Source organism: Sphaerodactylus townsendi, linkage group LG06 (assembly GCF_021028975.2).
Source record: "Sphaerodactylus townsendi isolate TG3544 linkage group LG06, MPM_Stown_v2.3, whole genome shotgun sequence".
Taxonomy (NCBI): Eukaryota; Metazoa; Chordata; class Lepidosauria; order Squamata; family Sphaerodactylidae; genus Sphaerodactylus; species Sphaerodactylus townsendi.
The window spans coordinates 30,038,999-30,066,191 of NC_059430.1; the positions used below are offsets into that span (position 1 = coordinate 30,038,999).

At 45.4% G+C, this 27,193-nt stretch overlaps 1 protein-coding gene across 1 annotated transcript; it reads right to left on the reverse strand.

The window, feature by feature from the left end:
- Window positions 1–601: 601 nt before the first annotated feature.
- LOC125435083 lies at window positions 602–27,193 on the reverse strand. Its single transcript, XM_048501119.1, has 19 exons — window positions 27,131–27,193; window positions 24,208–24,340; window positions 23,680–23,794; window positions 22,227–22,401; window positions 20,969–21,080; window positions 19,701–19,807; window positions 16,990–17,116; window positions 16,628–16,748; window positions 15,003–15,088; window positions 13,738–13,868; window positions 13,222–13,281; window positions 10,589–10,655; window positions 9,530–9,624; window positions 9,314–9,442; window positions 6,153–6,267; window positions 5,497–5,634; window positions 4,186–4,352; window positions 2,969–3,057; window positions 602–1,298 (listed from the first exon to the last, which is right to left on the reverse strand). The coding sequence occupies exons 2-19, from the start codon at window positions 24,287–24,289 to the stop codon at window positions 1,103–1,105; spliced, it is 2,112 nt and encodes a 703-aa protein (XP_048357076.1). The 5' UTR covers window positions 24,290–24,340; window positions 27,131–27,193; the 3' UTR covers window positions 602–1,102.

Below are 27,193 nucleotides of genomic sequence, written 5' to 3' on the forward strand. Positions count from 1 at the left end.
GGGGCATGTGGCGGGGGGGGGGGTGAGTGAGGAGAACTCTTTGCTCAAGCTAAGCTTATGAGATTTTGCCATGAAAACCCACCAGGGGTCGCCATAAATCAGATGTGACTTGATGGCAAAAACAAAAAATAGAGCTGTAGAATCATCAATCACAGCTATTATAAATGGCCACTGTTGAGTTTTGAGTGTTATACAAAAGTTATATCTTGTACTTCTGGAATTTCATGAGTTTTCCCCTGTGTGTGTACATTAGAACAGCCAGCTCAGGGTTGGGAAATACCTAGAGATTTTGGTGGTGGGCCTGGGGGGCAGTGGCGTATTTGCCTAGGGACAGGGGGTACCCTCTGTCCCTGGGTGCTACTGATCTGGTCACGAGAGGCTGGTGCAAAATCGGCACACTACAGCCCCGCTGCGCAGCGAACAGCCCCGAGGTAAACATTCCATGTATAGTGGACCCATTGTATTTAAATTCAAAGACAGACCCAGTTTTTTTATTATTATGTTATGTTATTTATAGTCTGCCTTTCTCACATGGACTCAAGGTACATTACATACGAGTCAGTACAGTCAACAAAATTCAACAACTGATGCATTGGGATGTTGGAAGTCTGGAATCACCAGAAAGAAACTGTATAACAAAATTATTACCATGACACATTAAGCAATACAGAACTTACATAATAGGATCCTATTTACAATGTACTAAAGACCATAAGTCCAGCAGTAAAGTAAAGAAAAGACCATAAGCCCCAATAGTTATCCACTTAAGTTTGTGACACCATTTTGCCCTGTGCAGCCTTATTACAAGTACAGAAAAGCCCTCCTGAATCGTTCAGTTTTGCATAGTGTGCAGAAAGCCAGGACAGCGGAAGTTTTCCTGACCTCCTCAGGTAGACATTCCACCAGGCGAGAACCACAACTCAGAAGGCACGTGGGCAGGCAATGTTTGATTTTGCCCATTTGCAGGTTGGTATCTGCAGAAACCCTTAGTGACATGAGTGGAGTTGTTGTGGCGGAACCTAAGAAGAGATGCAGTCCTGTAAATAAGAATCAGCCTGTTCCAGGTGATATGGAAGTGGTTTGGAGTCCTTGAGCAGAAGACCTAAGACAGCTTCCATGTCTTTGTTCCCAGCCACCTCTGAGCCTGGACCCGTTCCACATTCACACTGGTGGCACTAATCGCTGGAGAAATGGGTTCATAAGAACGGAGGGAGAGGCTGGCGGATAAGAGGCCCATTCGGACACAGTCATTTGTGTCCTCACCAGCAAGCAGCCCAGCAATTATTCCAGCCATTAAGCTGAGGAGAGAAGAGGCCATTTCAGACTCTGAAGTATTTAGGGTGTTTATGTTCTACAAACCTAAAAGCCACTGTCATGTTTGTCCCCAAAGAATCCTGAGAGTATTTATTAGAACAAAATTATCCGTCAGATACTGCCAGTCCCTCTCATAGAACTACCGGAGAGTTTGCATAATGACCCGGAGAGTTTGCATAATTACTAAACTGAAGATGTGCATAGAATGAAGGAGCTAATTGGCTCAAGCCCTCTTGGAGTCAAGATACCTATTTCGAGAAGGATTGGTTTTTATACCCCACTTTTCTCTACCAAAAGCAGTCTTGAAGTGGCTTACAGTCACCTTCTCTTCCCCACACCTCCTGTAACAGACACCTTGTGAGGAAGGTGAGGCTGAGAGAGTTCTGAGAGATCTGTGACTATAAGTCCAAGGCCACCCATGTGCAGGAGTGGGGAAACAAATCCAGTTATACCAGATTAGTGTCTGCTGCTCATGTGGAGGAGAAAGGAATCAAATCCAGTTCTCCAGATTAGAGTCTTCCACTTTTAACCACTGCTGACACCAAGCTACTGCTGAAAATGGCATCTCTGTGTCAAAGACTCTCCTGATCTCCTGCAATACACAGCAGACCTAGTCCCACATCCTTATCCTCACACTCCACATTTCTTGTCTTGGACAATGGATGCACTGTTAGCCATGTCTACAGTACCAATTTTAAACTGGTTTCAAAATCATTTTAGAAGAAGAAGAGTTTGGATTTATATCCCCCCCTTTCTCTCCTGTAGGAGACTCAAAGGGGTTTACAATCTCCTTGCCCTTCCCCCCTCACAACAAGCACCCTGTGAGGTGGGTGGGGCTGAGAGAGCTCCGAAAAGTTGTGACTAGCCCAAGGTCACCCAGCTGGCATGTGTGGGAGTGCACAAGCCAATCTGAATTCCCCAGATAAGCCTCCACAGCTCAGGCGGCAAACCTGGTTCCTCCAGATTGGAATGTACCTGCTTTTAACCACTATGTCACTGCTGCTCAATGATTTTACCATAATTGTTCCCTATCCTAGGAACGTTAGAGCAATAAGGAAGCAAAGTGTCCCTTCCATGAACACAATTTCCAGAAATTTCTGCCATGAGCAATGGTAGTTAAAATCAGTTTGAAATATATACATATGTGAGCAGTGCATGCCCCCCCCCCCCAATGGCTGAAGTGCCCAAGTTCCTGCTTCTATCATGGAAGCTTAAGGTAATCTTCAGGAGAAGGCACCTAATCAATCAAAATTCTCTTCACATTCAAAGGTGTTGAAGTCTCCCATTTATCTTGAACAATGCCTGAACAGTATTCCTCTCAATTAGATGGGGTTGTGCTTCTAAGAGGGCCCAGGTGGTTCTGACGATTCTGACATCATCTAAAGACATGGGGGAAGTCCCCCCCCCCCAATATCATCCCAAGTTTTAATTGCCTCCATTTCCTTCCCTTTCACAAAAGCTCAGAAAACAACAGCTCACAATAACCTTCCCATCTTTCACCACCTCCGGATAAATATTTGGAGCAATTATTCCTTAGCAATGTCGCGTACATGCACGCACTGTTATGTTGTCACAGCAACAGGGGGAGAGGGCACAGATCAAAGAGAGGAAGGCGGGGATTCCCATGGCTACCCTGAGCAATTAAGCCATATACCTGTCACCTGCTCCAGAGACGTTCACTAACTCCTCCACGGGGACTGGGATAGCTGGGTAGTGAGTGGCACACAGCTCACTTGCCGTTGTCTAGGGCATGAGACAAAACAATGTATGCAATTGAAGCCAGAGAAGAAATGTACTGCAAGCTTCCATGGAGCGAGTGGGAATTTGAACCTGGGTTCTGCTGGTCGCAGCCCAGCACCTTACCCACTACACCAAGCTGGCTCTCCTTCCTAAGTTGGGCAGCCCGATCCAGACGGACTAGGGGCCAATTGTGCTGTGAGAGCAGCGGAAGGCTGCGCCAATGTGTTTGCCCACTCTGTCAGCAAAAGAGGCACCCAGGCCAGTGGAGAGAGCAAAAATTCCTGCATCCCGCCACCCCCCAGCAGTCAAATTCAGAAGTCCAGGCCACCATGGAGCTATGCTGGCATCCAAGAGGACAACAGCACTGCGAGGGGGGAGGAGGCAGGTTGGGATGTTTCTAAGGATGGAGCTGACCAGAGGTATGGGGGGTGGGGAATGGCACCCAGAGCAATACCTGCTCCAGCCCCCCAGCCTCTCTGCGCCCCACTTACCTTAGCCTGGCTGGGCTGCCGCTGGGCACCCCTCAGTCCCACCCTACCAGGCTGTTCCTTTGGCTGACGGAGGCTCTATCAGCTAAGGGAGCAGCCTGGCAGGGTGGGACCAAGGGGAGGGGTGCGGGGGGAATTCTCCACCCCCTCATGTGACCAGCTGGCACGCGTCCGGAGACATGTGACCCCACATGTCCCCATGAGATCTTCCTCTGACTAAAGTCAGCTCCCACCAGCATTCTAGTTCAGGAACACCAGCCCTCAGTCCTACAGACTGAAACGCCGCATGAAAGTGTGAAGTCAGCCTGCTTGTTCAACGGAGTGATTTGGGTGGCCAGAGGAATTTAAACTTTCTCTTCTTTCTGTGCCGCCCAATGCCCCTGCAAAGGCAGCACAGTGCCACAAGCCCGGACACCTCCACGCACCCTCTGCCCAACATTTGGATTGCAATGTAAGTCTCTACTAAAGCTGAATTAATCCCAAGGAGTCCCAGGGCAATACCTGATGGAACTCCAATGTCCAGGACAGATGACCAAGGATACTATCTTCCTTTCTATTGAAGGCTCCCTGCTCCTACGGGGGATTCATGCCTCCCATTTCCCAGGCATTAACCCCTTTTGTATCTGCAGCCTTGTACTTTTACCTTGCTGCAAAGTCCAGGATGAAGAGAGACACTCCCGCCCACACTCCGGCCGCAGACAAGGACACCATGGTGGCCCAGTGTTACCACTACACAGTGCAACTCTCTCAGTAAGGGGAGGACAAGGAACACGGCAGTCTCGACAACATCTTCCAGCTTGGATGGCAGATCTTTAAATATCAATGTATGAACATTGGTCACACGGCATGAAAGTCATAATAAAATCATCTTCCTATCACTAGGATGTATTAGGGGCAGGGAGATAAAAGAAATCTTTTGTCTAGACTGGCTGTTGTGGGTTTCCTGGGCTGTGTGGCCGTGGTCTGGTAGTTTTAGCTCCTAATGTTTGCCTACATCTATGGGCATTTTGAGAGGCATGTCACTGTAAGATGTGTTTCTCTCCGTGTCACAGATCTTACCAAACAACAGTCCTGATCCTAGCAAACCACAGATCACAGATCTCAGCGAACCATTTGGTCTCAGTACCAGAAAGATTGGGAACAGGGAGGAAGGAAGGAATTGTGCAAAATTAGCAGTTACGTGCAAGTTTTCTTCCATTCTGGTTCTAGAATTTAAACAATTAGCTGGAGTCTCTATTGTTCAATAAACACTGGGGTGATAACCAGGCAGCTATCAGGAATAGCTGTCAGTCTGCACAAATGCAGTACGTTGGTATCTCCCGCTGGGTGTTGCGTTGCTGAGTCTACACACTGACTGCACATGACTTTGGTTCTAGAACAGGATTCAAACCAGTTATCTCCACATAAGGTTCCATGGGACAAAGTGAAATTCTGAAAGGGTTAGGGAGCAGCTGGTTTCTTGGCCTCTGCACTATGAACTAGGAAGACGACAAGCTTTGCATTCAAGGCCCAAGTTCCAAATTCCTGGGCTCAATTTCCAGCTTCTCCAGCTAAAGGGCCCCAAAGCAGAGAGAGATACTAGAGAGCTGCATTCAAGATGAAGAAGAAGAGTTTGGATTTATATCCCCCCTTTCTCTCCTGTAAGGAGACTCAAAGGGGCTTACAATCTCCTTTCCCTTCCACCCCCACCCCCGTGAGAGAGCTCCAAAGAGCTGTGACTAGCCCAAGGTCACCCAGTTGGTATAAAGTTGAGTGCAGCAGAGGACTAATCTAATTCTACCAGGGGATAAGCTCTCCCAGCAGGTCGGCAGGGCAGAGTGGGGAATCAAACCTGGCTCTCCAGATTAGAGTGTACCTGCTCTTAACCACAATGTACTGCTGCTCCTGGGCCAAGGTGTAACTCAGTATAGTAGTTAATAATGGAAAATGCTCTTCCTGTATCAAACTGTTTTACCTGCTGGCACAGGATGGCCCAGGGTCCGATTGATAGCTCTCAGTTCCCGTAGATTGGGAGAGATACATGCCAAGGATCTCCAGCAGTCAGAAAAGAATGGCCCGGAAGCCTTGTCCACATCTGTCGGCTCATAATACACTTCAAAACAGCAATGTGTTAGGTTAAGCACTCCAACCCATTTGATGCATGTTTTATTTACTTGTTTACCTAATGTGTACCCTTGCCTTTTTATTAAAGGTGGTCAAGGTAACAACAAAGGCAACGATAATCAAAAACAATGATGAGGGCTGCCAATCCTGAAGGGATTGATGTGATTCAATGGTTATTAATCATCAAAATTCAATAGATAATTTGCTAGAAGTATTTAAATAATTGGTAGACCTAAAATTCAGCGATATCGTTATTAAAATATCATAGTGACAAGTGTGTGTCTCCCATCACACATGTGATTCAAAGTCTCTGTGTTGTTTCCCAACAAACAGGAGGATTTCATAGTGATGGAGTGATATCTCTGAATTTTAGGTCTACCAGTTATTTCAGTCTTTATATACAAGATGATGCCGGCTACTTTCAGTGTTCACTGGGTGAAGGGAAAAAGTGCCTAATGCTTGAGATCAAACTGTGATTTGTGATTGTCCCACACAGGTCCTTCTTACCTGCTAAGCGATGCTCTCTAGCAAACTGGCAGATGTACTGAATAGTGGAAACGGGTACATTTCCATCAATACATATCAGTGGGGCCCGGCACAGGCTTTCTTTGAATCCAGATACCTGAAGGGAATGCAGAAGACAGTTGTCAACTATCAGCCTATAAGCCTCTCTCTTCCTAAAGCAAAAGGGGAGAAATCCAAAGGTGCACATGTGTCATTTAACCTGAATGTTCTGCAGTGGCATACCACTAATGGGGACATGGGGTAACCCATGTCCCAGGCTGCACGCCATTTGATCTCATGGGGTGGGGGGGCACCCGGCAATTCCCTCTGTGCTGTTCAGGCGGGTGTTGCAACCGCAGGCCAGCTCCTGCACTCCCGGCCTCCCTGCTAACAGAGAGGCTGGTTGATGCCGTGGCGGCTGCCTGAGCTGCCTACTGCTGAGCCACGGCAACAGGCTGGCTCCTGTCCAAGAGCTAGCCTCCTGCTTGAGCCTGAGGCCGGCTCTTGCCCTCCCCAGCCTCCTTGCTGACAGGGAGGCCGACTCTAGGGCAGCAACTGGCCTGCTACCATGGTGCCTGCCTGAGCTGCCCGCAGCCAAGCCCTGCCTCCCCCCGGTCTCCCTGCAGGGTTGCAAAGGTAAGTGGGGCACGGGGAGGAGGCATGGAGGCACCCAGGCGCCATTTTCCCCCAGTATACCTCTGATGTTCTGGCTGCCCTGGTCAATTTGGAATTGATCGGGAACATTGGGTGTTGAAACACTGGCCTTCCCTTTTATTTTCTTCCTTTGAGCAATACGTGTGGCATTGAGTCAGGTCCCTCATTGCTGCGCCTGAATGACGTGAGGGTCACCAGCAAAAATATGTTTCCTTTCCTCATGGATCTTTTCCTGTGGGATGACAGGTGTGGCACAAGTTGGGCCGTAGACTTGAATCTCCTCCTGTGTCTCAGCATGTTACAAGATTATGTGGACAGAAATCCTGCTTTCCCGTTGCTGGTCTGACATCTGGTTGTCTATTCTGCATGGTCTTAGGTGGACATGCTACTGTAGTCAGATTCTTTCAGTGGGGTGGTAATGTGTACTTGTTTATTTCTGTCTTCCCTGAGGTAATCTAGCTGAATGACCAAAAGGATGAACACCCCCCACCCACCCGTCATACACCTCTGTAACAAATTCAGGTCCCAGGAGATCTTGAAAAAGGCTCCTTTTGATTTGTGAGAGTACAGCCGTCCCCCAAAGGCCTTCAACAGGAGTACATCTGTATTTGTGTCACACACAACGGAGAATAAACATTACTCTGCCTGCTAGCCAATCTCAAAGGGCTTGGCCAAAAAGGTCTTGCAGCCATCATGCCTTGACTATGGTCCTGTGATATAAGGGTTTTCTTTGTTTTGTATCCTGTATTTCATCAAGAAGTCATTGAAGGAAACAGCATAGCAGAGCATCTATCAACAGGCATAGGCTGGTGGAAATTCTGAGACAGTTCTATTCTGTAGGGATCGTAGAGAATAATATATCACTCGATAGTTTGCCCTCTTTTTCCCTTTCTTCATTCCCGCTACCTCTCCTCCCTTTTGTTAGAAATTACAGTTCTTTCCCCTCCAGGAATCAATCTTCAGCTTTTCTGAGGGTCTTGATGATAAATGAGTCGGCGAATTGTATGCATCTTCCTAAATAAACACCACCGGCTGTTAAGTGTCGGCTCTTGGTTTTTTGTCAGCAGTCATCTTAATAGGGGAAAGGGTGGGGTTACACCTGAATGGCTCCTAATCACCTCTTCCATTAGTTTCCCAAAATATTTCCCCACCATCAGGAACCAGGCAGTGTTTATCTGTGTTTCTGAAGTGCAGCACATCCTAGAAACACAAGAGCTGTGGGAGGAGGCGATGGAAAATGGAGAAATGGCTTTCAGCACTCTTGTTGGTCTCCACAGTTCAAAAACAAGCTCAATGTAGGTGGCCGTGAACTCAGCTACGGCTCAAAAAAAGCATCCGAGAATGACACTTTGTCAGGTCCTGGCTACAAAGTCATTAAACTGTAATGGGTGACTCTTCAGTAGGAAAGTATGGTAATGAATTATGGTTCTGCCCAGAGGTGGGATTCAACAGATGTGACTAGAATGGCCAAGTGGAAGAGCTGATGGGAATTGTAATCCATGAACATCTGGAGAGCCACAGGTTGCAGGCCCCTAGACTAGAGGCAATGCCATATCACCAAATCTTGGCAGTTGGAAACCCACCGCGACCCAGACACAGGACTTCCATCTTCAACAGATTCAACCTTAGTTGCTCCTTTCCAACCAAACAGCTATGGCCACCAAACACTGTGCCAAAACATCTGGGGTGGTGGCTGGCTGGCCATCCATCAACAGAACAAGCTGAGTGTCATCAGCGTACTGGTGACCTCAGCCCGAACAAGCTGTGCCATGGGTCGCATGTAGATGCTAAACAACACTGGGGAGAGGATAGCCCCTTGCTGCACACCACAAACTAGTGGGTGCCTCCAGGATATCCCCCCCCCCCACAGTGTATCACCTGCTGTCCCAAGTCCTGGAGAAGCAAGGATTAAATTATTTCAAGGCTGTACCCCAAATTCCAGCATTGGCAAGGTGGTGGGTATTGCGTACCCAGACTAGTAGAGGCTCTCTGGGGTCTAAAGCATGGGTCTTTCACATCAGCTGCAAGTCCTTTTAGCTGTAAATGTTGGAAATTGAACCTGGGACCTTCTGCATGCCAAGAAGATGGCTCTACTATTACCTTGGGGCCTCTTTCACGTGGGGCAGCCAATCTTTTGCCTCACAGGAGTGCCTCTTTGCTTCAACCCATGCTCTACTTGAATATTTTGGAAATAAGGCAAATACTATAAAAGCACCATAAGAATCCAGTGCTCTTTCCTCCTAAGGGGGCATACCTGGGTAAGGGCTTACGCTGGTACTTCTCACTGCCAGGAGAAACAGGGTGTGCCTAACAATAGGATATATGTCCTAGCTCTAACCAATGGATATCTCTGTAGCTTCAATGGGAATTCTTTCCATCACTGCCTAATTCCACATCTCCCTTTGCTTCCCTTTTGTATCATCTTGCTGGGAAGCTACCCGCTTCCTTAGAAAGGGAGGGAACAACAGAAAAACAGGTTTGCACAGAAAACAATGAAAGCCCGGGCTTACGTATTGCTCTGTTATCTGCTGGTGAATCTCCATGTCTCCCAAGCCAAGTCTGACCTCTCCGCTGCTGGCAACTACAAGGCAATAAGTGGCCGTGTTGTGTCCATCCAGCTGCGAGACTCCACTCATATCCTCAAAGCAAGAAAGAGAGGCATTTAGTCTATCAGGGTCAGAAATCATTACTTTTAAGTTCTAGTTCATAATCTTTCTGTGAGCTACCATATGCCTGCAGTGACGCAAGACAGTCTCAGAATGTTCATCCTTCCCCATTGCTGAGATAAAGACAGGAGCTTTCCCCAGGCGGCTTAAGCAATCTGAAAACAAGAAAGAGAAAGGCACGGTCATTTCTTTTCCAGAGCCAGCTGTGAGTGGACCTGAGACCAAGTTCCAGTCAGCATTTAACATAATGCTATATTCCCCCATCAAAGTCCAGAAGTGCCCATCCCCGCTGGCAAGATCCTTCTATGTACTTACTCAAGTGTAAGGTCAGTCAAAGTGCCAGTTCACCCTGGTATTTCTTTATTTGGACCTTAATTAATGACTTGCTTTCCCTCACAGCTGACCATGTCACTCATGAATCAATGAGCAAGTATGAGTTCTTACTCCCAAGGTTTGGTGCAGGAGGTACGGGAGCACTTAATTGGTTCTTTTCTCCTTACAGAACTGTTCATTTAAACACACACACACACACACACACACACACACACACACACACACACACACACACACACACACACACACAACTGTTTGGGTAGGACAGGAAAACTGTTTTGCCCCAGACGCCATTCCCCCACCCCACACCTCTGAGCTGTGGGAGGTTGGGGGTCCTGCTTGATCTCAGCCCTTCCAGATGCCGTGAGGCATGCCCGCATGTTGTAGTTACAGCCTGATCACCTGGGAAAGTGGAAAGGGGGGGGGGGGTTCCAGATGGCCAGCAGGGTGGTGTGATTGTTGTTGCATCTGAGCAAGAAAATAATATGGGGAGGGGGGACTGTGGAAGCAGAATGCAGTGATGTGCTAGACAGTGTAGATGCCGTTCCTGCACACTCCCATGTCACTCACTGTTGCTGCCAGCAGAGGCATGTTTTCCTGCCCCCACGGTGGATTCAGCATATGACGGTATACAAAGTGCAACTTGGGGCGTGGGGTTCACAATTTTGCTCAGAGACCTCAGTCAGACCATGGAAACATGCAAGCTTGGAGTTATGCTGCTTATGAGCCCAGTTTGTGTCGAGAAAGAGCACATACCCAGACAGGATCATAATTAGAACGACTTGCCTGCCAAGTTTCTCCCCACTCCACCAAAAGTTTGTCTTACGGTTGATGGGTTTGTTTGTCCTCCCTCCTGCAAGTGCAGAGAAATCAATAGGACTACATTTGCACAGGCTTCATTTTCTTTTTTATTCTCAGGTTGTATAAAAATAGTCCACTCCTGTTGCAAAGGACGCCCTCCGAAGATGTTGTCTACGATCGTCCCACAGTAGCCATTTAGTCAGCAATTCCCATCACTTATTTAATCAGTTCTTGAAGGGCGTTCAGATATTGTGAACACATCATTCTATCACTGCAGAGAGCACGCCTGAGGCTCACACATTTCCTATTTACCACCCCTCATGTTATATGCCAAGGCTGAAACTGTCCTGTTTTAAAAGGATCTGAAATTTGCTTTGATATTAGAATAGGTACTTGAACAAACCTCTGATCTCTTTCTTGCCTATAAACCAGAGTACTGATTATAATTTCTTTACAGCTTAGAATCCTGTTCATTGGTTAAACACAAACTGAGGTTTGTTAAATTATGCACTCTGGATGTGTCAACAAACTGTGATTGGTCCTAAATCAGGCAAGCTTCTTTCTGTGTGCAAAGGGAGGAAGAAGGAAGCATACGGGTCTTCTTGGAGAATGTATTAAACCATGAAACAGAATAATCTTTATAAACAGTAGTAACAACTTCTTTTCTCCAGTAAGGCTGGGTTCATGAGTGCCTGAAGTAATAAAACAGTCCTTCAGCTGATTAAAAAAGACTGGTAGAAAGAATGTGTCCTTACTGAATCACAGTTTAGAAAGAAACCTCTCCTGACTGTCTGTGGGCCTGGTTGGAATTAGAAGGAGAATCTGAGAGGAGACGCTCAAATTTGAAGATTTTTTTAAGAACAGAAAAAACCAAACAGAACAAAGCAATGAATAATAGTTGGGGAAAGGGTAATTGTTGGTAGGAACTAGAAAAGAATAAATTAATTGAGAATGGGATGAAGTACCAAGGAATGACAACAAAACAAAACAACCCCCCCCCCCACCAGCTGATGCAAAGAGCTGCTGAACATTATAACATCACACCAATATCCATATTTGTTTTATAAAAGTCCTCTGGTATGTGGGTATCAGGGAATGAGGACTGGAGAGCTGAGGAAAATACAGGGGAAACTTTTGTGTGGATAGTCCATTACCTTTGCAAACGCCTCTGCAGCAACAACTACACAGAGAATTGCTCCTTGTTGAAGCAACCATTGTTTGAGGAACATTAATGCAGAACAACCTGGCTTCCTGCCGTTATAGATCCTAGATGTTATTATGATAAAAATTATGGTTGTTAGGACACTCCATCAAAAGTCAAACAGACATCTGGACCCATGAGCTAAGAATCATAGAAATGTTTCACAGTCAGTGATGAAACCCCAAGTGAGCGGAATGAGAAAAAGAGAGCTTAATGTTGATAAACAGAAAATGCTGTTTGCCTCAACTTGCGTCTAGGTGGAAAATATTGGTGCCAGGTGAGGTAACACTGCTTTGGGAAAAGCAGGCTTTGTTCTGCCGGCTAATGGCTGTGGCCATATTGTGGATAGATGGCAGGTGGCTGAATAGAGAAATGGAAGGGTGAAATAGCTGTTGCGTTCAAGTTGAACTAAGAAAAAACATTTAAATCCTTTCAGGGAGAGGTATAAAGAGACGGGAAGAAAGCTCAAATTGTGATGAAGACTAGTTAAGATGATCATATTTTGTTTCCCAGGACATCAAAATGAAGACCTGTCTACTCACCAACACATATCACTGCTATAGGAATTTGTTGATGTTATTTGTAAAGGACAGTGATAATGAGAAAGCATAACATGACCTTTTGATGGATTAAAAAGTTGTGCTGTCCATGCAGAAAAGTTTCTATTCAAAATATTTGATTATCTATTGCCAGATTTTAATTTTTTTTGTTGCAGAGTTCTAAGGAGAACAGTGCATGGACCCTGACTTCCCATGGCAGCCATTTTGTGGTGGTGCCCATTTCCCATCCTCAACATTCCGAAGTGCCCACAGTTGGAGTGAGAGACTCAGCATACCAAGACATTGGAGGACCCTAAATCACTCTAAGTGTGTATAAGTGTTATCTTATGAATGGGATGTACCTCTCTTTGTCTGAACCTGGGAGTTGCCCTCTAACCCCTCTTCCTTCTCTCTCAGTAGCCATTGTTTCTCTCTCCTCTTCCTGCATAGAAACAGATGTTTCTGCAGGTCTCTCCTGTAGAAACAAATATTCCCTACTTGTAGTCACGTGATGCAGGAATAGTTGGCCACTTCTGATAGGAAAATGTACTTCTTAGTTTAGGTTTCTATCTTTCTATTAACTGGAACTTGAATGTGAACAGAATCTACTTGAATAAATATAAGTTTTATTTTTGTAATATACTTACTAGGAGGACTAATATACTGCACTCAATATTACACTTCCTAGGCAAACTCTGCTATATTAACCAAATACTCCAATACCCAGAACCTCAACAAGGTCGCAGGCCTCTATTCTATACTGCGAGCCCTTACACCCCCTCACTTGTTGAGAGGCAGTGGTAACCCAACACATTTTTATGGAATAGACAGGAATAGGAAGAGGATAATTCAGCCAAAATACTGCTGAACTCACTTACCACCATGACTGAAGCTTTCACCTTGGCTATGAAATCAACATTGATACCACCAATCACCACCTGAAATCATGGGGTTGGGGGAGAGATATTCAGAATCACCATGGAGAACTTCCTTACATTTCCAAAACTTTCCATGATCAGAAATGACCCCTATACACAGAGTAGGCAAAGCTTTGGATCCAGCTGATATTTCTGTTTCCCAAACAGGGCCTCTAAGTTCAGTCTTAACGTGCAAGCGATTTTAAATAGGCCAAATCCAAACAAAGAAATGTAAAATCATGGAGCTGGAACAAACCCAATGATCCACCAATCTAGTCCCCTCAAGCATGCACCAAATCCTGGAAATCGGTTCACGTGATCCAAGTGTATCATATTCAGAGATGCATCCCCGAATGGTGCTCAGCAAATCTTGTGGGTGCCTCAGAAGCAGAGAAGGCAAGCCACATGCTTCGGATCAATGAACAAGGTTTGAGCTTTCTCTTTTGGAGAGGTGGCACGCAGTAGAAAAGCACTCACCGGTCTTGGAGCAGAAAATGCTTTCTTGCTCAGCGATGTGCCCTCTCTCCTCCCTTGGGTCCTTTGGATCTTATTCAGGGCCACAGCTATTCGGCTGCCCACACTGGCATTGTTCTTGATTAAAGCGATATCCAATTGGGGACTGATGAAAGGAAAGTTTTTTAAAAAACACCCAGGGGCCAACAGAAAAATAAATGGAAAGGTCAAGTGCAAAGCCATCCTTTACTCTTTGGCCACCTGTGTGCCACCACACCTTTGTAGTAAAGAAGCATTTCATTTGTTTACTTCATTTACACCCTGTTTTCCTCTGCAATGGGGACCCAAGTGGCTTACATCATTCTCCTCTCCTCAATTTCATCTGTAAAACAACCCTTTGAGGTAGGTCAGACTGAGAGTGTATGACTAGTCCAAGATCACAGTCCCATAGGACGAGTGGGGATTCGAACTGGGTTCTCCCAGATTCTAGTCCAGCACTCTAACCACGTCACCATGGTGGCTGTCCACATTTTCACCCACTCAGCCGTGAACTTCACTGGGTGGATTCAGGGAGCTTTTCAGTCTAGTCTACCTCAAATGATTGCTGTGAAGAGGCAGTGGTGAGGAAACTGCTTGCCTGTGGAGATCCCAAGAGGGAAGATAGGACACATAGCCGACAGGCAAATATGAAGCTGCTGCTGCAAGAAGAAATAAGGGACTGTTAAGAAACAATTTGTTTCATCGGTGTCCGGCCACTCTTCCTCTGAGCCTAAAATGATGATTAAATCTTACAATAACTCTGTGAGGTATGATACACAAAAATCTCTGCTAAGGGCCACAGGTGACATTCAAAACTGTACAATAATGTCTGTGCCATTCCAGTACACGTGCCAAAGACTCATGACTATCTGAAGTTCCTAACTGAGAGTGCACATGCTGGCAACATGCATTTGATGCCGCATAACATGTCTGGAGTGCCCCAGATTCATAGCGGAGTAGCGAGCTGAAGCTGGATCTTGTCTACCTACCACATCATGCTAGTTTAAGAATTCCCACAACAGAAGAATATGGCTTATCCCCATTGGAATGACACATTATTTACCCTGGAGAAAGAAGCAAAGGCACGTGCTTAAAATCTTTGCATTAGAAAAGGACAGGTAGAGAGAAAAATTTCTGGAAATTAGTGCTTTAAGATTTCCAGAGACTGCGAGTACTTTGGGAGAAGACTGGGCTGTTGGCTTTTGGGGTACAGCAAAATCCCCAGGGTGGAAACTACCACAAAAGGATACTAGAATTCAAGGACTTTCCACTGGACAATTCATTCACTTGCGGCAGCAAGAAGGGCGTGAGCTCCTTTCCTGTGATCCCTCTTTCCCTGCCAATGCAATAATAGGAATTTTGAGGGTGGCTTTGGTTGAACTATATGTACTTGCTAATCAACCATCTTTTCTGCCCACAGTGGGCACAGTCGTCCTCACATCTTGTGACAGCAGGCATTTCCACATGGGACATGTGCAGGGAGTTCCCTAAACATCCAGGCCCAGTTTGTGGCTTTAGTCTCTCCTACCCTCAACTGACCTAAAATGGTTCAGAAGCAAGGGGGTGGGGAGCCGCTCCTTGATCTGTTGGGAAACTTCTGTGTAATGATAACTATGACCGCATTTCCTAGTGAAAAAAAGGGTGGATCCTCATGGTCAGTTCCAGAGGTGTATTGGGGGGAAATGGCGCCCAGGGATATCACCTGCTCCGGGCGCCCCCCTGCGCTTGGGGGTGGGGCTTGGGAACAGCTTGGACAGGCACTGCTGCAGCAGCAGGCCGGCAGAGCCCCTGAGCCCCGCCCCCGAGGGCCTGGGGAGGGAAGGAGGCAGCTTGGATGGGCGCTGCGGCAGCAGGCCAACTCCTGACAGCAGGTTAGCTCTGTCTTTAGGCGCCTCTCCCGTGCTGAGCTGGGTCGGCGCAGGGGAGGAGGGGGTGGGGGGCAATTTTGCGCCCCACCCCCCCACCGTTGCGCCCGGTGTCATTTGACACACACCCCATCCCCATGGGCAGTACGCCCGTGGGCAGTTCAGCTTTGGAAACTGGCAAAGCAGAGATGAAGCCAAAGCCCCTGTCTTTTTATGTAGTACAGTCCTGACCCAAATGGAGGCCCTGTGCACCTGGGACGTGCAGAATTCCCAGCCAGCATCAGCATACCCAGAAGTGGGGCAGCTGCCAGGTTCCATGGTTTCTGGTGGGGCCCACTGCTGCTGCCCCTCTACTCATGCATCTCCTCTGAGGCCTGCACTCATATGCTTCCACTGCCTGCTTATGAGTGCTTTGTCATCAGCACTTCCAGTGGCACATGGAGAAGAGCATGTAGGTGGGACACAAAGCATTAGCATTCATGGTGGCTGTGACAATCCTAGCGAGACCCACCACCCAGTATAATTGGAGAACAGTTGTGAAAGCAAAGGGGTAGGAGATCTTGCCTGTCGTAAGAAGAATAAAGTATAAGCAAGGGTAGTGTGACCAGACGTCCTGCTTTTGGCGGGACAGTCCCGCTTTTAAGCAATTTGTCCCGCGTTCCGCAGGGTTTTTAAAATCTCCCGATTTTTTGAAGGCTGCCGCACTGCCTTCAAAGGTAGTGCGCTCCTGCGGCCACGTGTGTGCGTCCCGCTTTTAAAAGGTAAAAATCTGGTCACCTTAAGCAAGGGGGGTATTTAGGTCGAAGGCCAAGAATAGCTTGGCAGTGGGCAAAGGGGGGCACTTGGGGGTCTCCCTTGCCAGGGTCTCCCAAAATCTGGAACTCGCCCTGCTCTGAGTGATCCAAAGTCCTTTGGCAACTATGTTGTATTGTGACCTCTGTCAGTCTTCAGCACAGGATTCTGTCAGGGTGTTCAATGAAATGAGAACGAGAAGCTGGAGCGATCCTTACCGAGCCTCCCTCAGAGCTTGCTGGATTGCTTCCTCAATAAGCTGACCTGAAACAGCTTCTTCCTCTGGGCAGGGCACTGCGATCAGCACTCCACTGCCCAGCTGCAAGGCCAGTGACCTGGCTGAAAAGAGGTGAAGGCAGCCGAGAGAGAAAGGACAATTGAGGAAAGTCTCATCCCAGTAACATATGTGTTGACTCAGAAGCAAACACCAGGTAGGTTCAGTGGGAATTACACCCAAACCCATGTGGTGTGCCTAAAGGTGCTTCAGCCTTTGAGAGGGAAACTGAGAAGCTTTATGAAGTCAAAACTCCAGTTTCAGACTCCAGTCATGCAACAGCCACAATATCTTCCTACAGCTCACCAATCAGTTTAGCGGCATCCTCCTCATTTTGTACTTTATAGGGCGCCTGGAAGCCACTTTGATGGGAGAAGAAGGCTGGGAACTCTCTGGATTCTCCAAAGGTGGCCACGCAGACCCCTTGAGTTTCCTGCAGATGTCAATAGGGATGAACAAATGAAAGAGAAAGCCATCAAATGCAGCTTCTTTCCCTGTCTATTTAATCCACCTGTCACTTGCCACAGTACAAGTCCACATAGTCCAGTGTTGTATACTCTGAACGGCAATAGCTCACCAGGGTATCAGGCAGCAGGGGTCTTTGCAAGACTGCTTCTTGAGAACATTTTGGCTGGAGACCTTCCACATGTGTGTTCTAACAACGAGCTGTCCTGCTGTTCCTTTCCTCAAAATATTGCTATACAGCTGTGCAAAGTACAGTCTCACTCCCCCAAGTTGTCAGGGCTTGCTCAGTATCTAAGCCCTCTCACAATGCAAAAGAGAACTGAATCCCTAGACTCTTCCAGAACATCCCACTGCTTACCGCAGAGCAGCAGTCCTCAAATAGAGAAGCTTCAAGGATAGATTACAATGTGATATTGCTGAAGCTGAGTTCATTCACAAGTTCAGAAGTATGGCCCCCCCCCCCCCGCCCCCGGGCTGAATAGCAACAACGGGTTCTGATCTCCCTACAAATTCTAATTTTCTGCATTTCATACCCTTGCGCATTTCTTCCTTATCCAAATCAAATTGATTACATTTTGCATTGTACCTTAGTATTCTGACTCCCTTCTTTGCAACACTCTTCCCACATCCTGACTGGGATATAAGACATCGGAGATCTCCCTTTCTACTTGTATCTGACGAAGAGAGCTTTGACTCTCAAAAGAATCTTGATGATCAGTAAGGTGCTACTGGAGTTGAGTTTAGCTCTTCTACTGCAGACAAACATGGTTATCCTTTGAAACTACGGTAGCTTCCATTGGAAACAATGGGGGATGGGAGCACCCACTTTGGGGATCCATAACTTTGGACCCCCTGAACCAAAAATCACCACACCTGGCTGGTTTCAGCAAGAGATTATCCTGATGATACTACCTAGGTTTAGTGAACTTTGGTTCACTGCTGTTTCCTCACCCCACCAATAGGGGAATTTTTAAAAAATCAGCCATTGAATATTATTATGTTGATATAACATTACATCAATATGTGTATTGTGTTTTCTGAATTCTCAGCCTTCAATTTTTTTTTAAAAAAAAGTATGCTCCCGTGCATGGGCATGCTCTGAGACTCCTTACCTTGAAAGCACATGATGTGCAACAGGGGCACTTGGAAAGAACAGGCAAATGTTACTCTTCACTTTAGTTGGGGGAATTAGATGGAGACAGAGACCTTGAGGGGGTAATTGGGATCGATAAGCTATGTATACCAGGATAGCCCTGGGTAAAAAAAAATCTCAAATGGGCAGGTGGTTATATAATTAAAATGGGGTTTATTAAACAATAAAAGGATAAAAACAATAAGCATATGATAATCAATCAACGGATACATGCAAGGCATATAAGCCCTCCCACTGTACCATTTCCCAAGTTGAAAGAGCCCCTGAGAGGATGATGTTTGCCCACCGCACAAAGGTAATGTGTAGCTCATCAATACACAGGCAGCCTGCAGTGGGGTAAACAGCATCCAGGCCATTTCAGATGAATAAAATTCACGGCCTTGGACCAGCATACCTACGGGACCGTCTCTCCCTATATCGCCCTGGGTTAGAGCCCCTTCCCAGCTTCCCTCGGAGGTGGATCCTCCTGGTGATCCCACTGGCCCCAAGAGTAGATCCCCGGCTGGCCTCTGCAAGGGCCAGGGGTTTTACAGTCCTGGCCCCGACCGGGTGGAAGAGGCTCCCAAGTGAGAGCAGGGCTCTCATGCTTGGGTTTACATACAGAGTTTCTGCAGGGCCTGTAAAACGGACCTGTTCCGCCAGGCATTTGGCCAGCTGGGATAACATCTCACTTCTGTGGAAAAATCTGGCCTCCTGGGGGGGGGGGGGCAGGAAGGGGGAGGGGGAAAAAATTTTAATCGCCATCGGGACTTTGAATTTTATAATTTGTATATGGTTTTAACTGGGATTGGGGTGAAATGGTTTTTAACTGTTATTTGAATGATGGACACCGCCCTGAGCCCTTCGGGAAGGGCAGTATAGAAATTTAATAAAATAAATAAATAAAATGGCGTGTGGAGAAGACCCGATCTCTCTTTCTGCATTCCACAGTTCCAATCTGGGCTCATGTGCGCCTAAGGGCCCCTTCCACACATGCAGAATAATGCACTTTCAATCCACTTTCAATCTACTTTGAAGCTGGATTTTACTGTGCGGAATCGCAAAATCCACTTTCAAACAATTGTGAAAGTGGTCTGAATGTGCATTATTCTGCATGTGTGGAAGGGGCCTAGGAAGCATAGAACTTAAAGACAAAGACATAATATGAAACTTGGCCAAGGAAAATAACAGGGAGATGGGGAAATTGACCTGCATGAGCCTCTGGCAACTCACAGAATCGAAGGATGAGATCTGTGGGCAAAGGAAGGATTTCCAGATTTGCAGGTCAGCCATGATAATGCAGCTCTTTGCATTCATAGCACAGAAGGAACAAAGGTTTAGTGAGGCTGGTGTGACAGAAGCGCATTAGGCAGCATCACCTGTTCCCATTTCCAGTTTCTTTCTTCCATTTCATACTTACCAGATATTCTAGCGTCCTACCAATATCCAGAATAGACTTGATACCGGCAGAAATGACAGCAACAGGAGTTCGACCCAGCTCTGTCAGATCAGCACTCACATCTAAAGCTGGAAAGGACAAAATAGACCACAACATCTGAAATGCAGTTCCTTTATCAATTTTCATAGCCTCTAGACACATACCAAGGGGGAAACAGTCCTCCTCTGCTCATGCCTCCTCATGTGCAGAGCCATTGTTATGGAGTGGTCTTTGGCAGGAGGTGTAAGGTCATCTTCACTGATAACCTTTCAAAAGTTCTTCCTGGAAAAAGGCATAAGGCTGGGTTACTGTATGGGATGTTTCAGCAATATTTTGAAAAAGGGGTTGGAGAATTAGAGCATGTTGTGTGGTGCGGGGTCTCTTGCTTTTCATACATGTGGGGATTAAGTGGGGTGTTGTATGTGATTTTTTGTTGGTATTTTTACTTTTGTTACTGGACACCACAGGGCATTCTTCCGTGAGCCATTGTGAACCCTTCAAAGGATAGGCAGGAAATTAATAAATATTTCAAATAAGTATATCAAAACCTTACATTAATACAACCCATGCTGCAGACCAAGAAAAGCTGTATTACACATTTTCATACATGTATTCATTCTCTACTATCTATAACAGGAGTCTGCAACCTGTGGCTCCGGAGCTGCATGCGGCTCTTTCAGCCTTTTACTGTGGCTCTGCGTGGCCTGGAGGTCGGAGGGTAGCATAGGCATGTCCCTCCAGAGCAGCGCTGGAAGGAAAGGTGAGTGGAGGGATCGAACCGGAGGCGGCTCCATGTGGAACTGCCTGTCTGGCTCAGTAGATCTTCAGGGCTGTGGAAAACAGGTCCAAATGGCTCTTTGGGTGGTAAAGATTGCTGACCCCTGATCTATAAAGATTAAACTGCTATAACTAAGGTTGCCAGCTGCAGGTTGGAAAATTCCCAGAGATTTTGGGGGTGCAGCTTTGGGAGGGTGGGGCTTGGGAAAGGAAGGGACTTCAGCAGGGTATGATGTCATAGAGTCCACCCTCCAAAGCTGCCATTTTCTCCAGAGGACCTGATCGCTGTCATCTGAAGATCAGTTGTAATTCTGTTGGATCTCCAGGTCCCACTTGGAGGTTTTTAGTCATAACAGTTAACAGAGTGAAGACAAAATGGTGGGCGCATCCAGAATATACAACTCAGAAAAGGCCAAAAAAAAAAAGCAGTGGAAATGAATGCCTCAAAATGGACAGCATAAAGTTAGTCTTACTCTTCTCTCCTCCACGGTGGACCCCTCCGATTCCTCCTGTCACAAAGATGGGGATGCCAGCTTTGTGTGCCACAATCATTGTTCCTGCCACTGTAGTACCACCAGACAAGCCCTGTCACAGAACAGCCAGTCAAAATCCAGGCAGAATGTAAATAAACAGCATTTTACAGGGAAAGGGGACCGGAACAAGATGGGGGTGGGGATGGTAATCTGATTCTGAAAATCCCCAAGCTTGGACAGGGTCTTCTTTAAGTAAAATGGGTTCCCAGTAAATGGAGATTTTAACCCAACCTGGCAATTTTTCTACTGATGCTGACCAGGTAGACAAATCAACCAATCACTGGTACATTTTTGGATGTCGTAAGGTTGGATCAGTGTTTCTGTGGCTGATGGAAAGGAAAGAACTACTGATATTAAATGGTTTCAATATATCCAGCGGAGACATTATATTGTTGCAAAAAAGGCCAAACAAAAATTAAGTAACAATTCAACAGAGAAAATGCACTTGACAGCATCCGACCGGTACAACTATTTACTGCCACACAAAACTTGTAACTTAGGTGCTGTAAACAAAGCAATTGCACTGACACAGAAAGCCCCAATAACCTGTTTAACTAGTTAGTCAGCTGGAAGGTGCAGCTTCCCTTGAAGATTTTGAACAAATTTTGGAGATTTTGGTAGAAGCACAAGCAGCCTAGATTGCTCTGAGTTTCTTGGATGCTGTGGCCTGCAATTCTTTACCACGGGGAATAAAATTACATTTTTGTTGCTGCACAAGTATTGGTCCATGTCAGCTTGCAAATGTGTAAATGAATGGATTTGTACTGAAAAAACAGACTTTCCTTTGAAAGACATTAAATATGCAGAAATTTCTGAGATGTATTGGGTATTTGGAGCTACATTAGACCTCCCTTTGCTAGGCATGCCATTTGCCTGCATGCAAAGGTAATCCCCATCCTCAGCCTCAATCTCCTGTCCTTGAGAAATTGTGGAGGGGGGGGGGGGTGACCAGAAAATAGACTCCTTAGTGATGTTCTAGGCTAGGAATTTCCTCTATTATATTTATGACAGCGATTAAAGGAAATTCCTAGAATGTCACCTGGAACTGACATCACATCCTCTCCAAACTCAATTCATCCCAGGCACCGCCCTCAAAATCTTTTGGCATTCGATGAGCCAATGCTAGCATTTGCAGACATGAGATGCACCAGCCACAAATCTGGTAGGATCAAAGGAGAACAGCAAGAGATATAAATACCTTACTGAGAACATAGGGGAAGTCTCTGCGGGACACCTTCACTACGTTTTTCCTCTTTGCCAAACATTCAAGTTCATCATTCTGGAGGCCCACGTGGATACAGCCATTCAAAATGCCGATAGTGGCTGGCACAGCCCCATTCATTCTAACAATTTCTTCTACCTCTTTGGCCATGCTGGAGTAATTCAGCAAAATGCAATACAAAACAAAATAAGGGGAAACAATTAAGCCTGGCAAAATAAAATATACATCCCGTGATACCTTTAGGACTAAAAAAAATTCTAACATATATGTAGGTAGCCCTCTGAAATTAAACTGCCAATATTCTGAGATCTGTATTCCACCAGCCTTCTTAACTGAGCGTTTATGCTTAATTTCCTTCAACTCTTATGAAGTTTCTCTGTAGAACCTTTTATCTAATGTTTCTAGTCTTCACAGTATGGGTAGGAGCTGCCCATAGGACCCCCCTCCCTGCGTCACCCAAGACTTCATAATCTCAAAATGTATAGCTAAAGGACTTCATACAGCTTAACAAGCACAATCCTCTAAGTCCAATAAAATTAATGGGTTTAATGAAATATGTAAACAGAATAAAGAAAGCACAGATTTCAATAGATTTAGTGGTCTGTAACACTACTCAAAATGGTACTTTAGGTGCTTGCTATTTGAACACCTGAAGTTGCCTTCTATTGAAGAAGAGTTGGATTTATATTCCCCCCTTTGTCTCCTGTAGGAGACTCAAAGGGACTTACAAACTCCTTTCCCTTCCCCCCTCACAACAAACACCCTGTGAGGTAGGTGGGACTGAGAGAGCTCCAAAGAACTGTGACTAGCCCAAGGTCACCCAGCTGGCATGTGTTGGAGTGCACAAATTAATATAGTTCACCAGATAAGCCTCCACAGCACAAGTGACAGAATGGGGAATCAAACCTGGTTCTCCAGATTAGAGTGCACCTGCTCTTAATCACTACACCACGCTGGCTCATTGAAGGAATGCATTATTCCACAATGGTCAGGATTGTCTGCTCTGACTGGCAGCAGTTCTCTAGGGTCTCAGGTGAACAGCTTCCACATCACCTACCACCTGGCCTTTTTTTAAAAAAAAAAAAAACTGAGATGCCAGGGAATGAACCTGGGGCCTTCTGCACGCAAAGCAGATGCTCTGCTATGGAGGCATAATCCCTACTGAAGGCTTTCCCTTTCAGTTTACACACATGTATTGATCAGTTGGTAGTCTGCAGCCGCAACCGGTGGTTTACACAGGGCCCAGAACAAGAATGTTTTATTAGACATCAGTTCAGAAACAACACTTCTCAGCCAGAAGAGTTCATAAATTCAGCTGCAGGCCACCAAGTGAAAAATGTTCAAGTGATGAAATGTCAAGTGTGGCAAAGGCATGTAAGCATCAGACTTCAGCCTTTTGTTGCCCAAGAAAAAGCAAAGATTTTGCAACCTCAGATTCTGTGGATATGGCATGCCGTGAGTAATAATTGTACTCTCCAAAGCAACAACAGGCAGCCTGTCGTTGAGAGCTTCCTTCACGAAAGGGTGAACCTTGACGCCAACACCTAGAATGAAGCATAAAATACCTTAAGGTCAATGGAGTTAGAAGAATATAAGTCTGTTTAGGATTGCACTGTGAAATAGCACACCATTTTCACACCACTGTTTTTGGCCCATGTGAAATCCGCCTAAATCGCTTCACAGCAAAGATGCAATTCTAATTAGAGTCTCTCAGATCACAGCTTATTTGTTAAAGGAGCAGTCCTGGGCAGGCTTGCCATACTTAAAAGTAAGTCTCATACTATTCAGAGGCACTTACTTCCAGGAAAGTGCAGCCTCAGTTACCATGCTTAGAACCACTAAGTTGGGCAGCGAGAGATCAAGTGATATGCATGCATAAATTAACCACATTGCTGATGGAGAGCAGGGGAGCGGGGGCAAGAAAATGAGAGGAGAGATCTCTTCAGGAAACACTCACTGTGCAAAGCTCTTCTTCCTTGGAGGATACACCGAGCCATCAGAGTTGTGTGAGTACCCAAGATATAAATAGGCATCCCCATTGTTCCTTGTCTGTATATAGGGCCAACCAATGAATGGCAAAGCTACGAAAGCTGAAAGAAGGGCAGAAAAGACCAATCTTCCATCATTTGCCAAAATCTTTGAATTGCAGCATGTGCCCCCAGCAGAACATAAGAAACAGCCTGCTGGATCAGACCAGAGTCCATCTTCCATCTAGTTTTTTCCCTTTAACTTAGGGGAGGCAGGCGGCCAAAGCCGGCCAGACTCTAGGGGCAGGGGAAATGACACTCCTTCCCCAGTCCTGCCCGTACCTTCAGTGTGTTGCTGGCCTTAGTATTGCTTGGATGGAGGAAATATTTTGGGGGTTTTTTGCAGGTGGGCACAGAGGCAGGGGGAGTTTGGCCAGGGGCTGGGCACAGCTCCCAGGCCAAGTCCCAACCATCTTTTTGTAACAGTACGCCACTTCTGGATTGGGCTGAAAATATACTTCCAGTCTCCAGCATATTATCAGGAGAACAGAATGACTACCTTAGGACACAGAAAGTAACTTCAGCCTTCTAAAAATGGTATCGAAGCACATAAAACACTTCTACAAATATTTCACATACGTTATCTCAATAATTGTCACAGCCCACAGGGTTACCTCCGTTTCAATTCATTTTGCAGGGGGTGGGCTGAGGAGGCTCGAGTTTAGGGGAAATGCCTCGCTAAAAGTGAGCTTTGACTGAAGTGAAATTTGAACAGGGAATTTGCCAGTTCGTACTGCAAACTGGCCTACTGTGCTAACTCTGTTGCAATACGATACAGACTGAAATACACAAATAAGTTTGAAATATTCAAGTCTTTGGGAATAACTGGAAATTTCTGTCCCACACAATAGCTTAGTATTCATATTTTATCTTGTGAGAGTTAATGTTAAAATAGGCAAAACTCCCAAAGATTTACTCCCTGGAGTCGCATCAAAATTGGAATGTGGGAATGTGTGTCCTGAACTCCAAGTGGTATAAATCTTTGAAGAAACAGTCATATCAGGTCTCAAGGATTTAAACAAAGTTCTAAATGTTGTTGTGCGGACCCTTAAAATATTCAATTACTACCATAATTGGTCATGCCTGTTAAAGAATGGACAGTCAGAAACAGAGGCGTATCTAGGAAAAATGGAGCCTGTGGCAAAATCTGACACACACCCTGGCTCCATTTTTCCTAGATTTTGCACCAGGCTCCATTTTTCCTAGATATGCCTCTGGTGTGGTCACCATCCACCCCCCGCCTCCCAATTTTCTATCTTTTAAACTACCCTGTTTCCCTGAATATAAGACATCCCCTGAAAATAAGACGTAGTAGAGGTTTTGCTGAAGTGCAAAATATAAGACATCCCCTGCAAGTAAGATGTAGCAAAGTTTTTGTTTGAAAGCATGCCCGACGAACAGAACACAGAAAAATAAGACATCCCCTGAAAATAAGACATAGCAAATCTTTGGGAGTAAAAATTAATATAAGACACTGTCTTATTTTCGGGGAAACACGGTAGTAACTAACATTTGGCAGCCGTATAGTATTATATAATTTTATTAAAATTATATTAAATTATATTGAAATCATATTAATTATATTAAATTATATTTAAAAGTATGGTATGTCTGTAGGAATCTTCGCAACATAAAGTACTACAGACATACTTTAAAAAATGAAAGTTGGGAATCCAGAGGAACCAGCAGACTGTGGCAAAAGGCTGTTATGACATTGTATTGTTATAGGGTTATGTCAATTGCTGGTGTAGTTTGGGAAATATAACAACTCGTCTTTCCAGTAGTGGGTTGGGAAATTCCTGGAAATGTAGTGGCAGAGTGAAGTCTGGGGAGGGTGGAGGGGTCTCAGCAGGGTATAATTTTGTAGAGTTCACCCTCCAAAGCAGCCGTTTTTTTCTGGCAAAACTGATGTAAGTATTATGGAGATATGTTGTAATTCACACGTTATGATTCATAATGGAACAGGGAAGTTCTTAAAGAGTGACGACTTACAGGACAACATTGTGTGAGTGCTCCAAAACAAAACAAAAACCAAACTCTAGTATAGTAATGGAGCAAAACCTCTGTACGGATGCAATGTCAATAGGATTCTCCCTACTTAATTTGTTTGCACAGACACATTCATAAGGCTGTTGCTTGTTTTAAAAAACCCTCAATTAATCAAACAGGGTCTAATTAACCTATTCAATGTCCATATATTTAGTTCCGTATTTCTACAGAAAATTCAAACTTACCTACCTGTATTGTACCATCTGAGAAAAGAGGAATTTTCTCCCGTTATGTGAGAAAGGAGAAAGGCTCTTCATAGATGGCAGTTTCAACATACTTTTCCTTTTTTGTAAGTATTTGTCTTAAAAGTAATGAACTACATTAAAATAATTGTTCTGTCTCTGATTAATCAGGGATGCTTTTTATACACACGCTATATGTTTCAGCCGTTTGTAGACTATTTAATTTTGAAATGTACAAAAGTCATCCTTTGCTTCTGGTAGTTTCATATTAAAAAATGAAAAGTCCATACATGGCAATTCATGTATGAAAAAGAAATGCTAAAATTCAACAATTATTTTGATCAAATGCAGCTTGAGGGTTGTTTTGCAATTACACACTTTAACCTGTCCACACCGCATTTCAACTAGACAAGATTAACAAGGGATTTTAAAAAATATTTCCACCCATGTCAGGAAACTCTTCTTTGTAATGAGAAATACCACTTTTCAATGCCATTTTCACTGTCAAAAGTTTGACTGCTTCCTTTCCCCTCCCCCAGCTTTTTGCTTTCCACACATTCCTCAACCTTTTATTTAGCTTTTTATAGGTGAAGGAGGTGATCAGAAGGAGCCAGATTCTTACCTCTGTGTGTGCCTGTCAGTCATACGTTGGCCGGACATTTCATATGACCAGCACTATAAGAAG

What these genes read in the sequence shown, in the direction of transcription:
- LOC125435083 (XM_048501119.1), bottom strand. Translation starts at nt 24,289, where the DNA reads ATGGGGATGCCTATTTATATCTTGGGTACTCACACAACTCTGATGGCT. An exon ending in TCCCCTATGTTCTCAGTAAG is followed by an intron (nt 21,081 to 22,226) that starts GTATTTATATCT and finishes GTTCTGTGACAG; the next exon opens with GGCTTGTCTGGTGGTACTAC. An exon ending in AGCAGATAACAGAGCAATAC is followed by an intron (nt 6,268 to 9,313) that starts GTAAGCCCGGGC and finishes CATTCCCTTCAG; the next exon opens with GTATCTGGATTCAAAGAAAG.